General features: G+C 47.4%; 1 protein-coding gene across 1 annotated transcript in view; it reads right to left on the minus strand.

Moving 5' to 3' along the window:
• LOC119978247 (voltage-dependent L-type calcium channel subunit alpha-1S-like) overlaps nt 1-21,047 on the minus strand; it is a 642,412-nt gene that overhangs the window by 483,046 nt on the left and 138,319 nt on the right. The window contains 2 exon segments of the mRNA XM_038819727.1: nt 4,879-5,086; nt 13,084-13,309. Coding sequence (XP_038675655.1) covers nt 4,879-5,086; nt 13,084-13,309 — 434 coding nt within the window.

The raw sequence follows: 21,047 nt of genomic DNA on the forward strand, positions 1-21,047 counted from the left end.
CTGGTCCAACCGGAGACGCAGGACAGCAGGAGCTCGAGTCGGATGAGGACACTGACTTTCCTTCACAGCTGTCTCCAACACCCTCCACCATGTCAGAGACTATCACCTCGGTTGGGCATATTAGTGAACAGGTACTTGGGCCACTATGTGGTGAGCACCACATATCGCATCTGGTACACCAAGTGGATATAGGAGCAGCCGAGGGGCTGGTCGGTCGGAGGGCAGGCCGGCCCCAGGAACCAGTTGCCGTCCAGAAGGGTCCCGGGCTCCTGGAACATCCAGTCCCAGCCACAGTGCAGATGCAGTCAGAGAGCCAGAGACTACAAGAGGGGATGACGGTGGGCATCCTGCACCTGCAGGTACAGGTGGAGGAGTCCATCTGCGCGCAGGAGCAGGGAGTGGTGCCACAGGACCATAAGACATAGGAGCAGAATTAGGCCTCTCGGCCTATCGGGTTTTCTCTGCCATTCAATCAAGGCTGATATTTTCTCATCCCCATTCTCCTGCCTTCTCCTCATAACCACTGATTCCCTTATTAATCAAAGCGTGCCACCCAGACCGACACCGCACAAGTGGCGTCCACGGTGGAGGTAATGAGGGCGACTGTGTCGGATATGGGTCAGAGTGTCCAAGGCCTGGGGCATTCTGTGCAGGTGATGGCAAAGGCCCACAACAAGGCTGCTCTCTCACAGGCAACCATGTGCCAGAGCCACCTGGAAATTGCAGCGGCGCTCTTCAGCGTGGCCCAGTTACAGCTGGCCATGTTTGAAAACGCTGTCGGCATTGCCCACGCGCTGGCAGGCATGGCTCAGACACAGGGCGGAGTGCCCCAGTCCCAGATGGAGGTGTCCCAGTCCCAGAGGAGGTGGCCCAGATCCAAAGGGAGGTGGCCCAGTCACTGGCTGATGTGGCACAGACCCTCAGGGTGGTTGCAAAGTCACAGTGTGATGTGGCACAGTCCCAGACGGAGATGGTCCACTCCCTGCGCTCCATGGCCACGAACGTGCAGAGCCTGGTTGAGGCCAGAGCGGCCCTCCAGGACTGGCAATGCCAGGTAGCGCACCCCCGTCCCATGCAATAGCCCTGTAGTCATCGGGGGAGGAGAAGACGCTGGGGCCCGTGTCAGTGACCCCCGCAGGAGAGGTGCCAGAACAGCGCAGCACTTTGGACTCCCCCCCCCCACCCCACCCCATCCTGTCCCTGGTGTATCTGGTTAGCAGCGGGCAGAACAGGGTGGCACCACGCCACCCGGATGCCCGAGCAGCGGTCGGACCCATCCAGGCCAGGACGCCCCAGGAGACGTGCGCCAACGGGGACCCTTGTCACAAGGCAGAAGTCACAGTGTGCAGCCTCCACTCCTGCTGTACTGTCTGGGGAACCGTCTAGGCTCGTGTTAGGGCCTGTAAGGCCAGAAAGTTAGACACCAGTTAGGTTGGCACGGGTGCAGGGCACAGTTGAGTCATGGGGCTGGGGCACACAATGTATAACACCATTGAAACCTGCCTCGGTGCTCTGCCGGATGGGTGTGGGGGTGGGCCGGTTGGTGTTGGCCGGGAGGAGTGGGGTTGGGGGGCCAGTGCAGGCCCCGTGGATGGACCGTCTTCCCCACTCTCCTTCCTCCCCCCCTACCCCGATCGTCCCCACCCCAGGGACTGTGTGATGGTCTGGCCAGCTCGCATGCAGGGATCACCCAGGTGGAAGGTGCTACTATGGGTATGGGTCAGACATTGTCAAACAAAGTAGAGCACCGGAGCTCATCCTCATCCTCCATCCCATGGACCACACCCACTGTCACTTCCAACCCAGGGCCCCAAGCTCATTGTGCCACGGGTATGTGTCATGGAGGGGGTATGCATGTGGGCGGTTTGGTGGTGTGGGAGGTGAGGGAGTGTGGGTCTGGGATCGTAGTGTCCGTGCCCTGGCTAGTAACCTCCCTTGTCAGCGAACCGTGTGGTGATGAGGGCGTTCCGTGTGCACTGACCCTGCCGATGGCGTCGTGCAGCCTCCTGTGCCTGCCTGGGCCCCATGTGCCACTCATCGTCCCCCTTCCCCGCAGCCTCCGCGTCGGACGAGGCCTGCCCTTCCTCCTCATCCTCCTCCTCCAGCACAGCGCTCCTCTGCTGGGCTATATTGTGGAGAATGCAGCAGGCCACCACGATGCGGGTGACCCTCCCAACCTCGGACTGGAGGGCCCCTCCAGGCACCTGAGGCGCATCTTTAAGATGACGAGGCACCGCTCGACCACACGCATGGTCACTGTAAGGGCGTCATTGTATTGGATCTCCTAGTCGGTCAGTGGCCTCCGGATAGGCGTCACCAGCCACGATCGCAGCGGTAACCCGTCGCACAGGAGCCAACCCCGCAGCCAGGGCATCCCAGCAATGGTACCGAACCCCCCGGCCGGGGATCCTGGTGGGCGTATGTACTGGTCCCCGTGTGCATTTCGGGCGTCTGTGACGGCACGGATGCAGCTGTGCGCCGAGGCCTGCGAGATCCCGGACAGGTCCCCACTCAGCGACTGAAACAATCCCGTTGCATAAAAGTTCAGGGCAACTGTCACCTTGACCGTGACCGGAAGTGGGTGTCCTCCCCCATCCCCTCACGGTTTTGTGAAGGGTAGGTCATGCCTCACAAACCTTATTGAGTTTTTTGAGAAGGTGACCAAACAGGTGGATGAGGGTAAAGCGGTTGATGTGATGTATATGGATTTCAGTAAGGCGTTTGATAAGGTTCCCCACGGTAGGCTGTTGCAGAAAATAAGGAAGTATGGGATTGAAGGTGATTTAGCGGTTTGGATCAGTAATTGGCTAGCTGAAAGAAGACAGAGGGTGGTGATTGATGGCAAATGTTCATCCTGGAGTTCAGTTACTAGTCTCACAGTCTCTCTGCTCAGTCTCCGTCTGCATGCCCGGTCCAGCAGGTCCTCGAATGACATGCGGTTCCAGTACACTACGGGCACCGCCCCACATGTCCGCACCCCACCCACCCCCGCACCCCTGCCCCGTCGGTATCTGACCCTGTCGGTGCCCCCGGTCCTGGCGCCCGTCCCTGCTGCCAGCAGTACCATTGGCTGGCACTGCCCTCACTGGGGGCTGCCTTGGGTGTGGCACTGGGTGGTCCCCCAGTGGGTGGCTGCCGGTTGGGTGGGGTGCTCGGGGCCGTGGTGGTGGGGGGGGGGGGGGGGGGGGGGGGGCGCGAATTGCCCCAGTCCCACGGGGGATACACCAGCTGCTCATCCCGCTCTCCTCCTCCCCCTCCCCTGGCCCAGCTAGTGGCCCCATCACCGCAGCTAGACAGCAGCCCGCAGTCACTCCACACCATTTCCGACTTCCTCTCTCTCGCTCAACAGCCAGGATGCGATGTTCATGATTTTAATAATCATGAGTGGGCGGCACTGTTAGACATGGATGGGCTGGGGCACGGTACGGTGCTGGGCTGTAGGGTGCCAGGCACATGGTTCGGGGGGCACGGGTGGCAGGCGGGACAGGTGCCAGGGGGCTGGTGACAATCCACCAGTGCAGCCCATTAGAGGTCGTTGATCTTGTTACGGCACTGGGTGGAAGTCCTCCTGGTGATGCTCCCCAAGCTAAGGGCCGCTGCCACTTCCTGCCAGGTGACACTGGCTGCCCTGTGGCTGACCCTCAAGCCCCTCGGGGGAACAGGCCATCCCGTCTGGTCTCGGCCGCGTCCAACATTCTGGTCAGGTCAGCATCCCCGAATAATGGGGCTGGTCTCCTCGGTGGCATGGCTGCGAGCTCTGGGAGTTGCTCTTCAGGTTCCGTTTAAGGACTGCTCCCCCTTGTTAGCAGGGAGCAGGAATTTCCGGTCCCGGCGAATCAGTTGGCGGGACCATCATTTACAGCGTAAAGCCCATGGGGCCTCCTCAAGCGGACCAATTAATGTTCTATAGTGGTGACGGCCTTGCCGGGTCAAGCGTCAGAATGCTCGCGGCAGTTCGCTAACACACTTAGAAACCTTTCCATTAAATCGTGCCCTATGGAGTCATAGAGGTTTACAGCATGAAAACAGGCCCTTCGGCTAACTTGTCCATGCCGCCCAGTTATTATCATGTTCTCAAGTTGCGTATTATTCCCAGTTCACATTTTATCTCGTATGGTTCACTCTATATGGATCCCTTTTCTGTTTTATTTCTTGTTCTTGCCCCATGTGTGTAAATACCAATCAAATGTAAATAACAAATACAAATACTGTTTTAAAAAACTCTGTTTCTAACTCCATTAATCTGTCGTATCTGCTGAGAATTTCCAGCATTTTCTGTTTTTATTTGAATCTATTTTGCTGGTGAGTGTGGGAAAAATAACAGCTACCTAAGTGGACAGACAAGACCTCACTTTAATGTTTCATCGAAGATGTAGCTCGAACAATGCGCTCCCTCAGTATGGCAATGTCAACCTGCACTAAGGCTCAACTCTCTGGATTAGGTCATTCACCTATGACCTTAGAACATAGAATAGAACAGTACAGCACAGAACAGGCCCTTCGGCCCTCGATGTTGAGCAGAGCAATGATCACCCTACTTAAACCCACGTAACCCGTATACCCGTAACCCAACAATCCCCCCATTAACCTTACACTATGGGCAATTTAGCATGGCCAATCCACCTAACCCGCACATCTTTGGACTGTGGGAGGAAACCGGAGCACCCGGAGGAAACCCACGCACACACGGGGAGGACGTGCAGACTCCACACAGACAGTGACCCAGCCGGGAATCGAACCTGGGACCCTGGAGCTGTGAAGCATTGATGCTAACCACCATGCTACCGTGAGGCCCCGTGAGACCTTCTGCATGAATAATCACTCAAACATGCATTTATAGACAGCAATGGAGAGGGATTCATGCAACCCAATACCCACCTGGAACACACTCAGCAATGCCTGAGGAAAGTTATCGAACGTGCTCCTTCGCACAACCATGTCATCAAAGTTGCACTTGCCACCAAACAGCTGCATCCCCAACAATGAGAAGATGATGATGAAGAGGAATAGGAGAAGGAGTAGGGATGCAATGGAACGGACAGAGTTCAATAGGGAGGCAACCAGGTTACTCAAGGAGGTCCAGTACCTGAGCAAAAGCAAAGGAGAGAAGGAGAATAAGAATTAAGAATTATGGGCCAAAGCACATCTATGAACAATAACTGCTCTGAACAGAGGGAAAAGGAGAACTTAAAGGGGAACCAAAGATAACACAACACACCGCCAACAAGACTATACAACACACCGCCGACAAGAGTATACAACACACCGCCAACAAGAGTATACAACACACCGCCAACAAGAGTATACAACACACCGCCGACAAGAGTATACAACACATCGTCAACAAGAGTATACAACACATCGTCAACAAGGGTATACAACACACTGCCAACAAGAGTATACAACACATCGTCAACAAGGGTATACAACACACTGCCAACAAGAGTATACAACACACCGCCAAAAAGAGTATACAAGACACCGCCAACAAGAGTATACAACACACCGCCAACAAGAGTATACAACACACCGCCGACAAGAGTATACAACACACCGCCAACAAGAGTATACAACACACCGCCAACAAGAGTATACAACACACTGCCAACAAGACTATACAACACACCGCCGACAAGAGTATACAACACACCGCCAACAAGAGTATACAACACACCGCCAACAAGACTATACAACACACCGCCAACAAGAGTAAACAAGACACCGCCAACAAGAGTATACAACACACCGCCGACAAGAGTATACAACACACCGCCAACAAGAGTATACAACACACCGCCAACAAGGGTATATAACGCACCGCCAACAAGAGTATACAACACACCGCTAACAAGAGTATACAACACACCGCCAACAAGAGTATGCAACACACCGCCAACAAGGGTATATAACGCACCGCCAACAAGAGTATACAACACACCGCCAACAAGAGTATACAACACACCGCCAACAAGAGTATACAACACATCGTCAACAAGAGTATACAACACACCGCCAACAAGGGTATACAACACACCGCCAACAAGAGTATACAACACACCGCCAACAAGGGCATACAACACACCGCCAACAAGAGTAAACAACACACCGCCGACAAGAGTATGCAACACACCGCCAACAAGGGTATACAACACACTGCCGACAAGAGTATGCAACACACCGCCAACAAGGGTATACAACACACCGCCGACAAGAGTATACAACACACCGCCAACAAGGGTATACAACACATCGTCAACAAGAGTATACAACACACCGCCAACAAGGGTATATAACGCACCGCCAACAAGAGTATACAACACACCGCCAACAAGAGTATACAACACACCGCCAACAAGAGTATACAACACATCGTCAACAAGAGTATACAACACACCGCCAACAAGAGTATACAACACATCGTCAACAAGAGTATACAACACACCGCCAACAAGAGTATGCAACACACCGCCAACAAGAGTATGCAACACACCGCCAACAAGAGTATACAACACACCGCCAACAAGAGTATACAACACACCGCCAACAAGGGTATATAACGCACCGCCAACAAGAGTATACAACACACCGCCAACAAGAGTATACAACACATCGTCAACAAGAGTATACAACACACCGCCAACAAGAGTATGCAACACACCGCCAACAAGAGTATACAACACACCGCCAACAAGAGTATACAACACACCGCCAACAAGGGTATATAACGCACCGCCAACAAGAGTATACAACACACCGCCAACAAGAGTATACAACACACCGCCAACAAGAGTATACAACACATCGTCAACAAGAGTATACAACACACCGCCAACAAGAGTATACAACACACCGCCGACAAGAGTATGCAACACACCGCCAACAAGGGTATATAATGCACCGCCAACAAGGGTATATAACGCACCGCCAACAAGAGTATACAACACACCGCCAACAAGAGTATACAACACACCGCCGACAAGAGCATACAACACACCGCCAACAAGGGTATACAACACACCGCCAACAAGGGTATACAACACACCACCAACAAGAGTATACAACACACCGCCAACAAGGGTATACAACACACCGCCAACAAGGGTATACAACACACCACCAACAAGAGTATACAACACACCGCCAACAAGGGTATACAACACACCACCAACAAGAGTATATAACACACCGCCAACAAGAGTATACAACGCACCGCTAACAAGAGTATACAACACACCACCAACAAGAGTATACAACACACCGCCAACAAGAGTATACAACGCACCGCCAACAAGAGTATACAACACACCACCAACAAGGGTATACAACACACCACCAACAAGAGTATACAACACACCGCCAACAAGAGTATACAACACACCGCCAACAAGAGTATACAACACACCGCCAACAAGAGTATACAACACACCGCCGACAAGAGTATACAACACACCGCCGACCAGGGTATACAACACATCGTCAACAAGAGTATACAACACACTGCTGACAAGAGTATGCAACACACCGCCAACAAGAGTATACAACACACCGCCAACAAGAGTATACAACACACCGCCAACAAGGGTATACAACACACTGCTGACAAGAGTATACAACACACTGTCAACAAGGGTATACAACACACCGCCAACAAGAGTATGCAACACACCGCCAACAAGAGTATACAACACACCGCCGACAAGGGTATACAACACACCGCCAACAAGGGTATACAACGCACCGCCAACAAGGGTATACAACGCACCGCCAACAAGGGTATACAACGCACCGCCAACAAGAGTATACAACACACCACCAACAAGAGTATACAACACACCGCCGACAAGAGTATGCAACACACTGTCAACAAGAGTATACAACACACCGCCGACAAGAGTATGCAACACACTGTCAACAAGAGTATACAACACACCGCCAACAAGAGTATACAACGCACCGCCAACAAGGGTATACAACGCACCGCCAACAAGGGTATACAACACACTGCTGACAAGAGTATACAACACACTGTCAACAAGGGTATACAACACACCGCCAACAAGAGTATGCAACACACCGCCAACAAGGGTATACAACACACTGCTGACAAGAGTATGCAACACACCGCCAACAAGGGTATACAACACACTGCTGACAAGAGTATATAACACACCGCCAACAAGAGTATACAACACACCACCGACAAGAGTATATAACACACCGCCAACAAGGGTATACAACACACCGCCAACAAGAGTATGCAACACACCGCCAACAAGAGTATACAACACACCGCCAACAAGAGTATGCAACACATCGTCAACAAGGGTATACAACACACCACCAACAAGAGTATACAACACACCGCCAACAAGGGTATACAACACACCACCAACAAGAGTATATAACACACCGCCAACAAGAGTATACAACGCACCGCTAACAAGAGTATACAACACACCACCAACAAGAGTATACAACACACCGCCAACAAGAGTATACAACGCACCGCCAACAAGAGTATACAACACACCACCAACAAGGGTATACAACACACCACCAACAAGAGTATACAACACACCGCCAACAAGAGTATACAACACACCGCCAACAAGAGTATACAACACACCGCCAACAAGGGTATACAACACACCACCAACAAGAGTATACAACACACCGCCAACAAGTGTATACAACACACCGCCAACAAGGGTATACAACACACCACCAACAAGAGTATACAACACACCGCCAACAAGGGTATACAACACACCGCCAACAAGAGTATACAACACACCGCCGACAAGAGTATACAACACACCGCCGACAAGGGTATACAACACATCGTCAACAAGAGTATACAACACACTGCTGACAAGAGTATGCAACACACCGCCAACAAGAGTATACAACACACCGCCAACAAGAGTATACAACACACCGCCAACAAGGGTATACAACACACTGCTGACAAGAGTATACAACACACTGTCAACAAGGGTATACAACACACCGCCAACAAGAGTATGCAACACACCGCCAACAAGAGTATACAACACACCGCCGACAAGGGTATACAACACACCGCCAACAAGGGTATACAACGCACCGCCAACAAGGGTATACAACGCACCGCCAACAAGGGTATACAACGCACCGCCAACAAGAGTATACAACACACCACCAACAAGAGTATACAACACACCGCCGACAAGAGTATGCAACACACTGTCAACAAGAGTATACAACACACCGCCGACAAGAGTATGCAACACACTGTCAACAAGACTATACAACACACCGCCAACAAGAGTATACAACGCACCGCCAACAAGGGTATACAACGCACCGCCAACAAGGGTATACAACACACTGCTGACAAGAGTATACAACACACTGTCAACAAGGGTATACAACACACCGCCAACAAGAGTATGCAACACACCGCCAACAAGGGTATACAACACACTGCTGACAAGAGTATGCAACACACCACCAACAAGGGTATACAACACACTGCTGACAAGAGTATGCAACACACCGCCAACAAGGGTATACAACACACTGCTGACAAGAGTATATAACACACCGCCAACAAGAGTATACAACACACCACCGACAAGAGTATATAACACACCGCCAACAAGGGTATACAACACACTGCTGACAAGAGTATACAACACACTGTCAACAAGGGTATACAACACACCGCCAACAAGAGTATGCAACACACCGCCAACAAGAGTATACAACACACCGCCAACAAGAGTATGCAACACATCGTCAACAAGAGTATGCAACACACCGCCGAAAAGAGTATGCAACACACCGGCAACAAGGGTATACAACACACTGCTGACAAGAGTATGCAACACACCGCCAACAAGAGTATACAACACACCGCCAACAAGAGTATACAACACACTGCCAAATTCCTGGCTCAAAGAGTGATGTGGGAAGAAGGGGTTTCAATTAATGAGGCACTGGCACCAATATCCAAAATGTGGTGCTTTAAATTTGGGATGGACTCCACATGAACTGGCCTGGTGAACTATGCAACTGAGCTTTGTTAATTGATTGATCGATTTGATTTGATTTGATTTGTCACATGTACCGAAGTGTGGTGAAAAGTATTTTTCTGCGGCCAAGAGAACGTACTCACTATGTACATAGTAGACAAAGAAAGAGTAATCAACAGAGTACATTGACAAATGGTACATCAACAAGCAGTGATTGGTTGCAGTGCAGAAGAAGGAGCCAAACAAAGCAAGTACATGAGCAAGAGCAGCAAAAGGCGTTATGAATAGTGTTACAGGGAACAGATTAGCCCGAGGGAGAGTCGTTGAGGAATCTAGGAGCTGTGGGGAAGAAGCTCTTCCTATGTCTGGATGTGTGGGTCTGCCTGATGGAAGGGTCTGGAAGAAGGCAATGCCTGGGTGGGAGGGTTCTCTGATAATGCTGTCTGCTTTCCTGAGGCAGTGGGAGGTGTAGACAGAATAAGGGTGGCAAGCTTGTGTGATGCGTTGGGCTGAGTTCACCATACTCTGCAGTTTCTTGCGATCTTGGACCAAGCAGTTGCCACACCAGGCTGTGATGCAGCCGGATAGGATGCTCTCTATGGCACATCTGTAGACGTTTATGAAAGTCGATGCGGATATGCCGAATTTCTTTAGCTTCTGTAGGAAGTAGAAGCCTTGTTGGGCTTTCTGGACTTTTGCATCAACGTGGGTGGACCAGGACAAACTGTTGATGATGGTGACCCCCAGGAACGTAAAGCTATCAACCATCTCCAGTTCAGAGCCATTGATACAGACAGGGGTGTGTGTCATGCTACGCTTCCTGAAGTTAATGATCAGTTCCCTCCGGACTGGGCGTGCAGAAGGAGACTGCGGTTGAGCAGGGAGTCATATTTGCCAGATGATGGCACACCAGGCACCACATGGATATGGGGGTGGACGTCAGTCACGCTGAACTTTTTTTTTGAACAAACAATTTTATTGAGATATTGTTTTGGCATTGTAAACAGTTACAGATAACAGAAATATGCAAACATCAACGGAATACCTATACTTCAATGAAACCATAATGCACATACCCGCCTATTTCACAAAATCACAGAATTGTTACAGTAATTTGACCCACTGAGCCCATTTAGTCTGCACTGACTCTCTGAAGGAACATTCTACCTAATCTGACTCCCTTGCCTTATCCGCATTGTAAACATCCTCCTGTTTAAACCCTGTTTGTTCCCTGTTTTACCCTTTTATTTATTTTTTGCTTTTACAATTTTGATCCATGGACAATTAATGGACCTGTGACTTTAATGCAAGCTTTGCTTTTAATTCAAGTAGGATAGATCAGTGATGACTCAGTTTGACTGACTTGGCTGGCAGCCAATGAACTGGCTCAAAATGCTGAGCTTTGCCAATAACCAGCGGTGATTGGTTCCAATTTATCTGGAATGTTTCTCAGTGTGTTAAGGCTGTAGAATAGAACAGTACAGCACAGAACAGGCCCTTCGGCCCTCGATGTTGTACCGAGCAATGATCACCCTACTTAAACCCACGTTACCCGTATCCCAACAATCCCCCCATTAACCTTACACTACGGGCAATTTAGAATGGCCAATCCACCTAACCCGCACATCTTTGGACTGTGGGAGGAAACCGGAGCACCCGGAGGAAACCCACGCACACACAGGGAGGACGTGCAGACTCCACACAGACAGTGACCCAGCCAGGAATCGAACCTGGGACCCTGGAGCTGTGAAGCATTGATGCTAACCACCATGCTACCGTGAGGCCGAGGTGTTTTTAGTTTTGCTGCTGGATTTGAAGCTGGAAGGAGCGGCTCTGCTTCTCTCTCTCTACTATGATGAAATCTCTCTAAAAATCTAGTGTAAGAACTCTTCTCTTCCCAGCAAGGCTGGATGTCATTTTAGTGAAATTGCAAAGGATTGAGATTAAAACTCAGGCTGGAAGTTGGGTTTGATGCGAGACCAAGAGTCTTAAAAGAGAAGTAGACTCAAAGGTTGACCTTTGAGTTGAAGGCCCAGTTTAATAAATGCTAACGTGGCTCTCCAGAAGAAATACTACTGCCTGTGAATACTAAATGAATGTTTCGCAAGAAGAGCACCATCAACTGTACACCAGTGGCTTCAATCAATCAGCATGCGGGGAGGAAAGTCTGCTACAAATAATTCATAATCTTTATGAGTGTATCAAGTAGGCATACATTAAAACTGCAATGAAGTTACTGTAAAATACCCCTTCAACATAAAAAGCACAAACTCTTATCCTTTTCCCTTAATCCTTATTATTTTCATCCCTTTCCTCTCCTCTGTGTTTATCTAGCTTGCAGAGCGTGTGACTGAAAAAAGGGGATAGTAAGCAAGCTTGCCATTATTCCACTGTAATTACTGCATATCTCATCTTTATTTGTGTTATAAAGAAACAGTAATTGTGTTTTAGCTTACAAACCTGGTGACTGTAAATTATTGGGCAGGCAAGAGCCAAAGATTTTGGGAATTATTTTACGAATTACTGGTTAATTCATTTCTGTTGAGACTCCGGGACATGTGGAGCTGCAATTGACCACACCCTAGCCGAGGGTGCCGTAACACCATAATCTTGCACATTCTCTGTCTTTTAAATTAGCAGTCCAATTCCCATTTGAATATGTCAATCAAACCTGAATCCACCACCCCTCGGGATGTTCGTTCCAGACTCCAACTACCTCTGGGAGAAAAAGCTTTTCTTCATATCACTTTTATTCCTTTTACCCATTATCTTAAATCTGTGCCCTCTAGTTCTTGATGCTCCATTGAGTGGGAAGTTTCTCACTATCTACCCTATCCATACCCCTCAGGATCTTGAATACCTCGATCAAGTCTATTCTCAGCCTTCTTTTCTCCAGGGAAAACAGTCCCACTCTAATCTATCCTCACAGCGACAGTTCTTTACTCACGGAAACATTCTTGTGAATCTACTCTGTACTATCTCCAATATCTTCACATCCTTCCTCAGTATGGCACCCAGAACTGGTTGACTTCGTATTTATTGACTTTGAACTTCCCACAAACCATACCTGGTGATTTTGAAGATCCTCAGGAGTCGGATACATCGGAGGACAGAGATTCCTAGAGGGGACATTACCCTCACTTCCACCAGAATAGTCTCCAGGATCCCAGCACACACCACAAAGCAGTCAAACCGATTAAACAGAGACACGAAGTAGGCCTGCAGGCCAAGACTGTACATCTTCAAGACCATCTCCACCGTGAACAGGGCTAACAGTACCTTGTTAGCAATGTCTACAATATGAGTAAAAAAAGAGAGGGAGAATGACCAAGGGGTTAGAGAGAGAATAACAAAGACAGACACATAGAGTGATATTAACAGAGAGAGAGAGTGGGAGCACAGCTGATATCACTAAGGCTGAGCAAGTGTAAATGATGATTACCAGGGGGTGAGAGTGGGTGACTGTGATTGAGGCCAGGGATTGTGGAAAATGGATGTGACTTTTACTATTGTAAAGTGTTCTGTTATCAGGATGGGACTGGGGAGAAAGTTGATGTGGGAGTGGCTGGAGGGGTTGGGAAAAGGGCAAGTATCAAACCTTCTCTTCCACGCTCTCAGGAAGTTCATTACATACTCCAACCACCCTCCTAGTGAAATATATTCTCCTTCAGAGCACTTCTACTCCTTTTATCATAGAACAGTACAGCACAGAACAGGCCCTTCGGCCCTCAATGTTGTGCCGAGCAATGATCACCCTACTCAAACCCACGTATCCACCCTATACCCGTAACCCAACAACCCCCCCTTTAACCTTACTTTTTAGGACACTATGGGCAATTTAGCATGGCCAATCCACCTAACCCGCACATCTTTGGACTGTGGGAGGAAACCGGAGCACCCGGAGGAAACCCACGCACACACGGGGAGGACGTGCAGACTCCGCACAGACAGTGACCCAGCCGGGAATCGAACCTGGGACCCTGGAGCTGTGAAGCATTTATGCTAACCACCATGCTACCGCGCTGCCCCTTTTGCGCATTATTTTAAATCTGTGCCCTTTAGTTCTTGATTTAATCTTGAGAGGGAAGAGTTTCACATTATTCACCCTGTCCATATCCCTCAGGAAAGATCTTGAGTGGGCCGAGGGGAATGCTCTTTTGGGGGGTCGGTGCAGACTTGATGGGCCAAATGCCCTTCTTTTGCACTGTGGGGACACTGTGATTCTATGATTCATAGAATGGTGATTGGAAGAAAAGTCGGGATGGTTGTGTTTGTGGGGGCGGGTGTGGTCTCCATTACCAGAGGAGGGTCTGGGTGTGTATTGGGTGGGGGGGGGGGGGGGGGGGGGGGGGGGGGCTCTGTTATAACCCCGTTGGAGGTCCCGGGATCAGGACCATAGGTTTCCCATGATCTCCCCGGAATATTAACTGCCCCTTTAAGGGGGTGGGGCTTCCCCCTGAACAGGGAACGCCCAACTCACATAAATACCCCAGCCTGGCACAGGTTGGGGTGGGAGACGCTTAGGGGAATGGAGGAGTTTGGATTTATATCGGGATAAACCTTGTTTGTTAATTTCTACCTGTCATCCATGCATCCTGTTTACTGCGGATTCAACAATAGCAACAAAGATTCAGTGGAACTACCATCGACACCCCTCGTCCAGGCCTCAGGAGACCCCTTTACTGACCACCAAAATGCCACATGTAGGGAAGCTGGAGCCATTTATTTATTTTTAGAAAATATTTTATTGAGGTATTTATAATTTTAATATTTTAAACAGCGAGATCCAGCCACGGAAGAACCCCACAATAACACACCCAACTCCCCCCCCATCCCTAAATCTTAACTACCCATACATTAGATTCCCTCCCCTCATCCATCCCCCCCACCCCCGGCGGTCAATTCTTCTTGAAGAAGTCGATGAACTTTCTCTTCCATAAGAAACCCTGCCAGTCACTGACCCAAGTTTGGAGACTCCAAGTCCCTCCATCCCAGCAAAATCCGACTCCGGGCCACCAAGGAGATAAAGGCCAAAACATCAGCCTCTCTCCCCCCCGGGCTCCCGGATCTTCCAACACTCCAAATAGTGCCATCTCTGGGCTCGGAGTCACCCTCCCTTCCTGGACCTCCAACATGACTTCTGAAAATCCCTGCCAGAATCCCCTCATCCTTGGACACGCCCAGAACATGATTTGCAGGATCTCCCCCACAGCGCTCCCACATATCCTCCACCTCCTCAAAAAACTTGATCATCCAGGCCACAGTCATATGAGCCCTGTTGTCCACCTTGAACTTGATCAGGCTAAGCCTGGCACACGGCGAGGATACATTGATTCTCCTCAGGGCCTTCCCCCATAACCCGACTTCCAACTCTCCTCCCGTCAGCAGTACTGTCCCTCCCCCAGATCCCACAACTCCCCCTCACCTCCCCCGACCTTCAGCTTAGAAGTAGCTGATTCCCCTCCCCCCTTCAAACAACCGTGCAAACAATCAAAATAAGAAAGAAAGGAAACAAACAACCCCTTCCCAAGCCCGAACACAGAAACCAACATCCCTTAACAAAGAACGATAAACAAACCTGAAGCCGAAAAAGAGAGAAAAGAGAGAACAAAAGGGGAAAGGACATGGCCTTGAACACCAAAAACAATTTTTTTCCCCCACAGTACAGTACAGTAACTTCATATTTCCTGCATCAAAGTTCAAAATCCTCCTTCCCCTGACAGTCTATTGTCTCTCATGAACTCCATAACCACTTCCAACGAGCCAAAATACAGCTCCTGACCGCCATAGGCCACCCATAGGCGAGCCGGCTACAGTAGTCCGGACTTTACGCTCTTCTTGTATAGGGCTGCTGTCCTTTAAGAAATGGGTGCTTTATAGAATAGCTATAGTGGGTGTACCATTAAGAAATGGGTGTTTATTACTGCAGTGATGTCAGAGTGTGGGTGGAGCTGGGCTGTCTGACTGCTTTTACTTTCGCTTTGGATTTGCAGCTACAGGGTGTGTTTTAGTTTCGTTTTGAGAGCTGGATAGCTGCAGGAAAGGCTAGCAGCTGTCAGGATCTCTCCATCAGGCTACAGACTGACTTCGACCCATTTGGGGATTTCAAAGTGGTACATGTCTCAGTAGAGAAGTTAAACCTGATATATTTCTGTACAAAGGGTTCTTTTTTTGTTAAGTTGTTTACTGTGGGTTATAAAGTGTTTACTGGTTTCATAAACAAATATTGTTTTAATTTAAAAGTACTGTAAATCTCTGTTATGTCACATCTATAAGGTAGGCCCGTGTACTCCCCATAACCACAAATCTATTAAAAGTTGTGGATGAGATGAACTCCATGATACACTTTGGGGTTCTCTAAACCCTGACCCATAATAAGGATAAAAGTCTATTGGATTGGCTTAGTGAACTTAAAGACAGTGAGGGGTGAGCATATTCTAGGTGCTATTCAGGTGTGGTATTCCAGTTTAAGTAGGGAGTGTGCTGTGGACAATGGCTCTTTCAGAGGCTCTGACGTTTTTGGGGGTGGAGACGGTCACACACACTACCTTACGGACAGAGACTAAACACAGGCTTTTAGATTTGGCAGAAATATTGCAGTTAACATTACCTGACAAAATGCGAAAAGATGAGGTACTTACTAGCTGAGCATTTAAAATTGCCTGAGATACAGTCTGACTCATTGGAAATGGCAAAGATCCAGTTGCAGATTAAGCAACGTGAACATGGAAAAGAATTAAAGCAGCTTGAATACGCAATGAGAGAAAAATAAACAATAGCCCAAGCAGAACAAAAAGAAAGAGAAAGGCAGATACAGATCAGGGAAAAATAAAAAGAGAGAGAAAGAGAGATAAAGGAAAAAGAAAGAGAGAAAGAGTTTGAATTTCGGAAAATGGCCATTAAACATGACAGTCAGTTAAATTTGGCGGACGTAAAGGGAAACGTACAGTTGGAGGACAGTGATGAGGATAGTGAGAAAGAGTGTCATAGTCGAAGGCTTGGTGGGGATCTATTTAAATATGTCCAAGCATTGCCAAGGTTTGATGAGAAGGAGGTGGAAGCCTTTTTCATTTCATTTGAGAACACAGAACAGTACATAGAACAGTACAGCACAGAACAGGCCAGTCGGACCTCGATGTTGTGCCGAGCATTGTCCGAAACCAAGATCAAGCTATCCCACTCCTTGTCATTCTGGTGTGCTCCATGTGCCTATCGAATAACCGCTTCAAAGTTCCTAAAGTGTCCGACTCCACTATCACAGCAGGCAGTCCATTCCACATTATAATAATTTTTTTTTTTAAACCCCTTCTCATACAGTATACCCAAAAGTTTTAAGCAATGTGGACTAAAGTTGCTTCTGGGGCCCCTCCGGAATTAGGGGCCCTGAAGCTTAAGAGAAGGTAGCTAAACAAATGAAATGGCCACAGGACATGTGGGTATTACTGATTCAAACTAAGTTGGTAGGTAGAGCTAGTGAAGTGTTTGCATCACTATTAGAGGAGGTATCTGAGTTGTATGAGGAGGTGCAAAAATCCATCTGAGGTGCATATGAACTAGTGCCTGAAGCCTACAGACAAAGGTTTAGAAATTTAAAGAAAGAATTTGGCCAAACATACATGGAGTTTGAAAGAATCAAACAGAGTAATTTTGATAGGTGGATAAGGGCTTTGAAAATAGATCAAACGTATGAAGCTCTCAGAGAGATTATACTTTTGGAGGAGTTTAAAAGTTCAATTCCTGGCATAGTGAGAATGCATGTGGAAGAGCAGAGATTAGCAGCAGAAATGGCAGATGATTATGAATTCGTTCACAAATCAAAGCTTGGTTTCCGACATCAGTTGCAGCCTGTGAGAGATAGAAACTGGGGAAAAGAGAAATATTCAGGTGGTAGAGGTAAAGGAGATCTGATGGGAGATAATAAGGAGAGTGTACCTCAGACTAAAAAAGAAATCCAGGAGGGTGGAAAAGAATTGAAAAGTTTTAAATGTTTTCACTGTAATAAACTAGGCCATGTAAAGTCACAGTGTTTGTGGTTGAAGAAAAGCTCTGGTAAAATGTGGTAAAACACTGATGTGGTAAAAACAGGATAAGACAGTGGGTTTGTTAAAGTGGCAAAGGAAACCCACATGAAGAGAAGGAGCTGCAAAAGATCGTACAGCCTGATCAAGAGGCGATTGCTTAGAAGGTGCCAGATCTCTTTCAAGAATTTACTTGTGTGGGTAAAGTTTACTCATGTGTATCAGAAGGAGCATGTAAAGAAGTCACAATTTTAAGAGATACGGAAGCTCGCCAATCTTTAACGGTAAGAGATGAGGAGTTATGTAGTTTGGGAAGAATGTTGCCAGAAAAGGTGGTAACATGTGGAATTCAGGGTGAGAGGAGTAGTATTCCATTATATAAGGTAAGGTTGGAAAGTCCAGTGAAGAGTGGTGAAGTGGTAGTAGGAGTCATAGAGAAACGATCTTGTCCAGGAATACAGTTTATCTTGGGTAATGATATAACTGGATCACAGGTGGGAGTGATACCGACTGTGGTTGATAAACCAGTGGAAAATCAGACAACTTAAGTGTTGAAGGACGAGTATGCTGGGATTTTTCCGGATTGTGTAGTAACAAGGTCGCAAAGTCACCGATCAAGACAAAAGGAGAAATCAAAGAGTGAAGATTAAGTGGTAGTTCAATTATCAGAAACGATTTTTGATCAGATGGTTGAAAAAGAACAAGAACAGGTGGAAGATGAGGCGGATATTTTTAGTTCAGCAAAACTGTCGTAGTTACAACAGATATAGAAATAAAACGGATGTATCAGAAAGCATACACGGAAGAGGAATCTGAGTGTATACCGGAGTGTTATAACTGTAAAAATCATGTCTCAATGAGAAAATGGAGACCTTTACATATGCAGGCGGATGAAAAGTGGGCAGAAGTTCATCAAGTAGTATTGCCAATAGGGTACAGAAAGGAGGTGGTGCGAGTAGCACATGAGGTAACAGTGGGCGGTCATTTGGGAGTAAGGAAAACTCAAGCTAAAATACAAAAACATTTTTACTGGCCTGGACTACATAAAAATGTAGTTAAATTTGGTCGATCATGTCACACATGTCAAGTGATAGGGAAACCTCAAGCAGTGATAAACCCAGCGCCTTTAATACCCATTACAGCATTTTAGGAACCTTTTACAAGGGTCTTAATTGATTGTGTAGGACCGCTTCCTGAAATGAAAAATGGGAATCAATATCTTTTGACTATAATGGATGCGTCTACTAGGTTTCCAGAGGCCATTCCAGTATATAATATTACAGCTAAAAAAATTGTGAAGGAGTTACTTAAATTATTTTCTAGGTATGGACTACCCACAGAAATACAATCGGATCAAGGATCAAATTTTACCTCAAGGTTATTCAAAGAAGTTATGGATAGCTCAGGAATAAAACAATTTAAATCAACTGCGTCCCATCCAGAATCGCAGGGAGCATTAAAAAGGTGGCATCAGACATTAATGACAATGTTGAGGGCTGAGAGTCAAGATTATCCAGAGGATTGGGAAAAAGGAATTTCATTCTGTTTAGCACACTGGGCTAAATCGCTGGCTTTGAAAGAAGACCAAGGCAGGCCAGCAGCACGGTTCAATTCCCGGCCCAGCCTCCCCGAACAGGCGCCGGAATGTAGCGACTAGAGGCTTTTCACAGTAACTTCATTGAAGCCTACTCGTGACAATAAGCGATTTTCATTTTTTCATTTTCATTTTCATTCGTACTGTTTGCAATTAGGGATGCACCTAATGAGTCAACCAAATTCAGTCCTTTTGAACTAATTTTTGGTCATGAGGTAAGAGGACCACTTAAATTGATTAAGGAAAAATTGGTGAGTGAGAAATCGGAAATTACATTATTGGAATACGTATTAAATTTTAGGGAACGATTAAATAGAGCAGGTGAATTGGCCAGACAACATTTAAAAGCTGCACAAAATGTGATGAAACGGGTAGCGGACAAGAAATCCAAAGTTCGTAGTTTTGCCAGTGGAGATAAAGTTTTAGTATTGTGACCAGTGGTAGGTGAACCTTTAAAAGCAAGGTTTTGTGGACTTTATCACATTGAAAAGAAATAGAGTGAGGTGAATTATGTGGTAAGAACGCCATATAGAAGGAAAACTCACCAAGTGTGTCATCTGAATATGCTTAAAAGGTACTTTGAGAGGGAAGTAGAGAAAAAGGAGGTTTTAATGATTCTAACTCAAAGTGACGAACCAAATCCAGATGACTTTGAGTTTGGCATACCTCAAATTAAGTTGGAAAACGCGGATATTCTTAAAAATTGGGATAAATTGTTGAGTTACCTTCCGGAGGGAAAATGTACTGACTTGAAAGAGTTATTGATACCACATGGGCAAGTTTGTGGAGATAAGTTTGGAAGCAGTAAAACGGCTATACATGATGTCGATGTGGGAAATGCTGTTCCAATCAAACAACATCCATATAGACTTAACCCTTTAAAATTAGCACAGGTTAACAAAGAGATTGAAAGAATGCTTAAAAATGGCATATTTAAAGTGGGTTGCAGCCAATGGAGCTCACCCATCGTGATGGTACCAAAACCGGATGGTACCAGTGGCTGTGTGTGGACCATAGAAAGGTTAATGCAGCTGCAAGAATGGACTCTTATCCTATCCCACTTTTGGAGGATTGCATTGAGAAAGTGGGACAATCAGCTTTTATTTCCAAACTGAATACACTTAAAGGTTACTGGCAGGTATCTTTATCCGAGAGGGTGAAGGAGATTTCAGCTTTTGTGACTCCAGGTGGTATATACCAATTCAAAGTTATGCCATTTGGCATGAAAAACGCCCCAGCTACATTTCAACGGTTAACTAACAAAGTTGTTTCAGGATTACCCAATTGTGCGGTATACATCGACGATCTGGTAATTTTCAGCCAGGCATGGAAAGAACATTTAAAACATCTGGTGGAGTTATTCGATCGACTTCAGGAGGCGGGTTTGGTGGTAAACCTGGCCAAACGTGAATTTGGAAA

This window comes from Scyliorhinus canicula, chromosome 15, assembly GCF_902713615.1.
Source record: "Scyliorhinus canicula chromosome 15, sScyCan1.1, whole genome shotgun sequence".
NCBI lineage: Eukaryota > Metazoa > Chordata > Chondrichthyes > Carcharhiniformes > Scyliorhinidae > Scyliorhinus > Scyliorhinus canicula.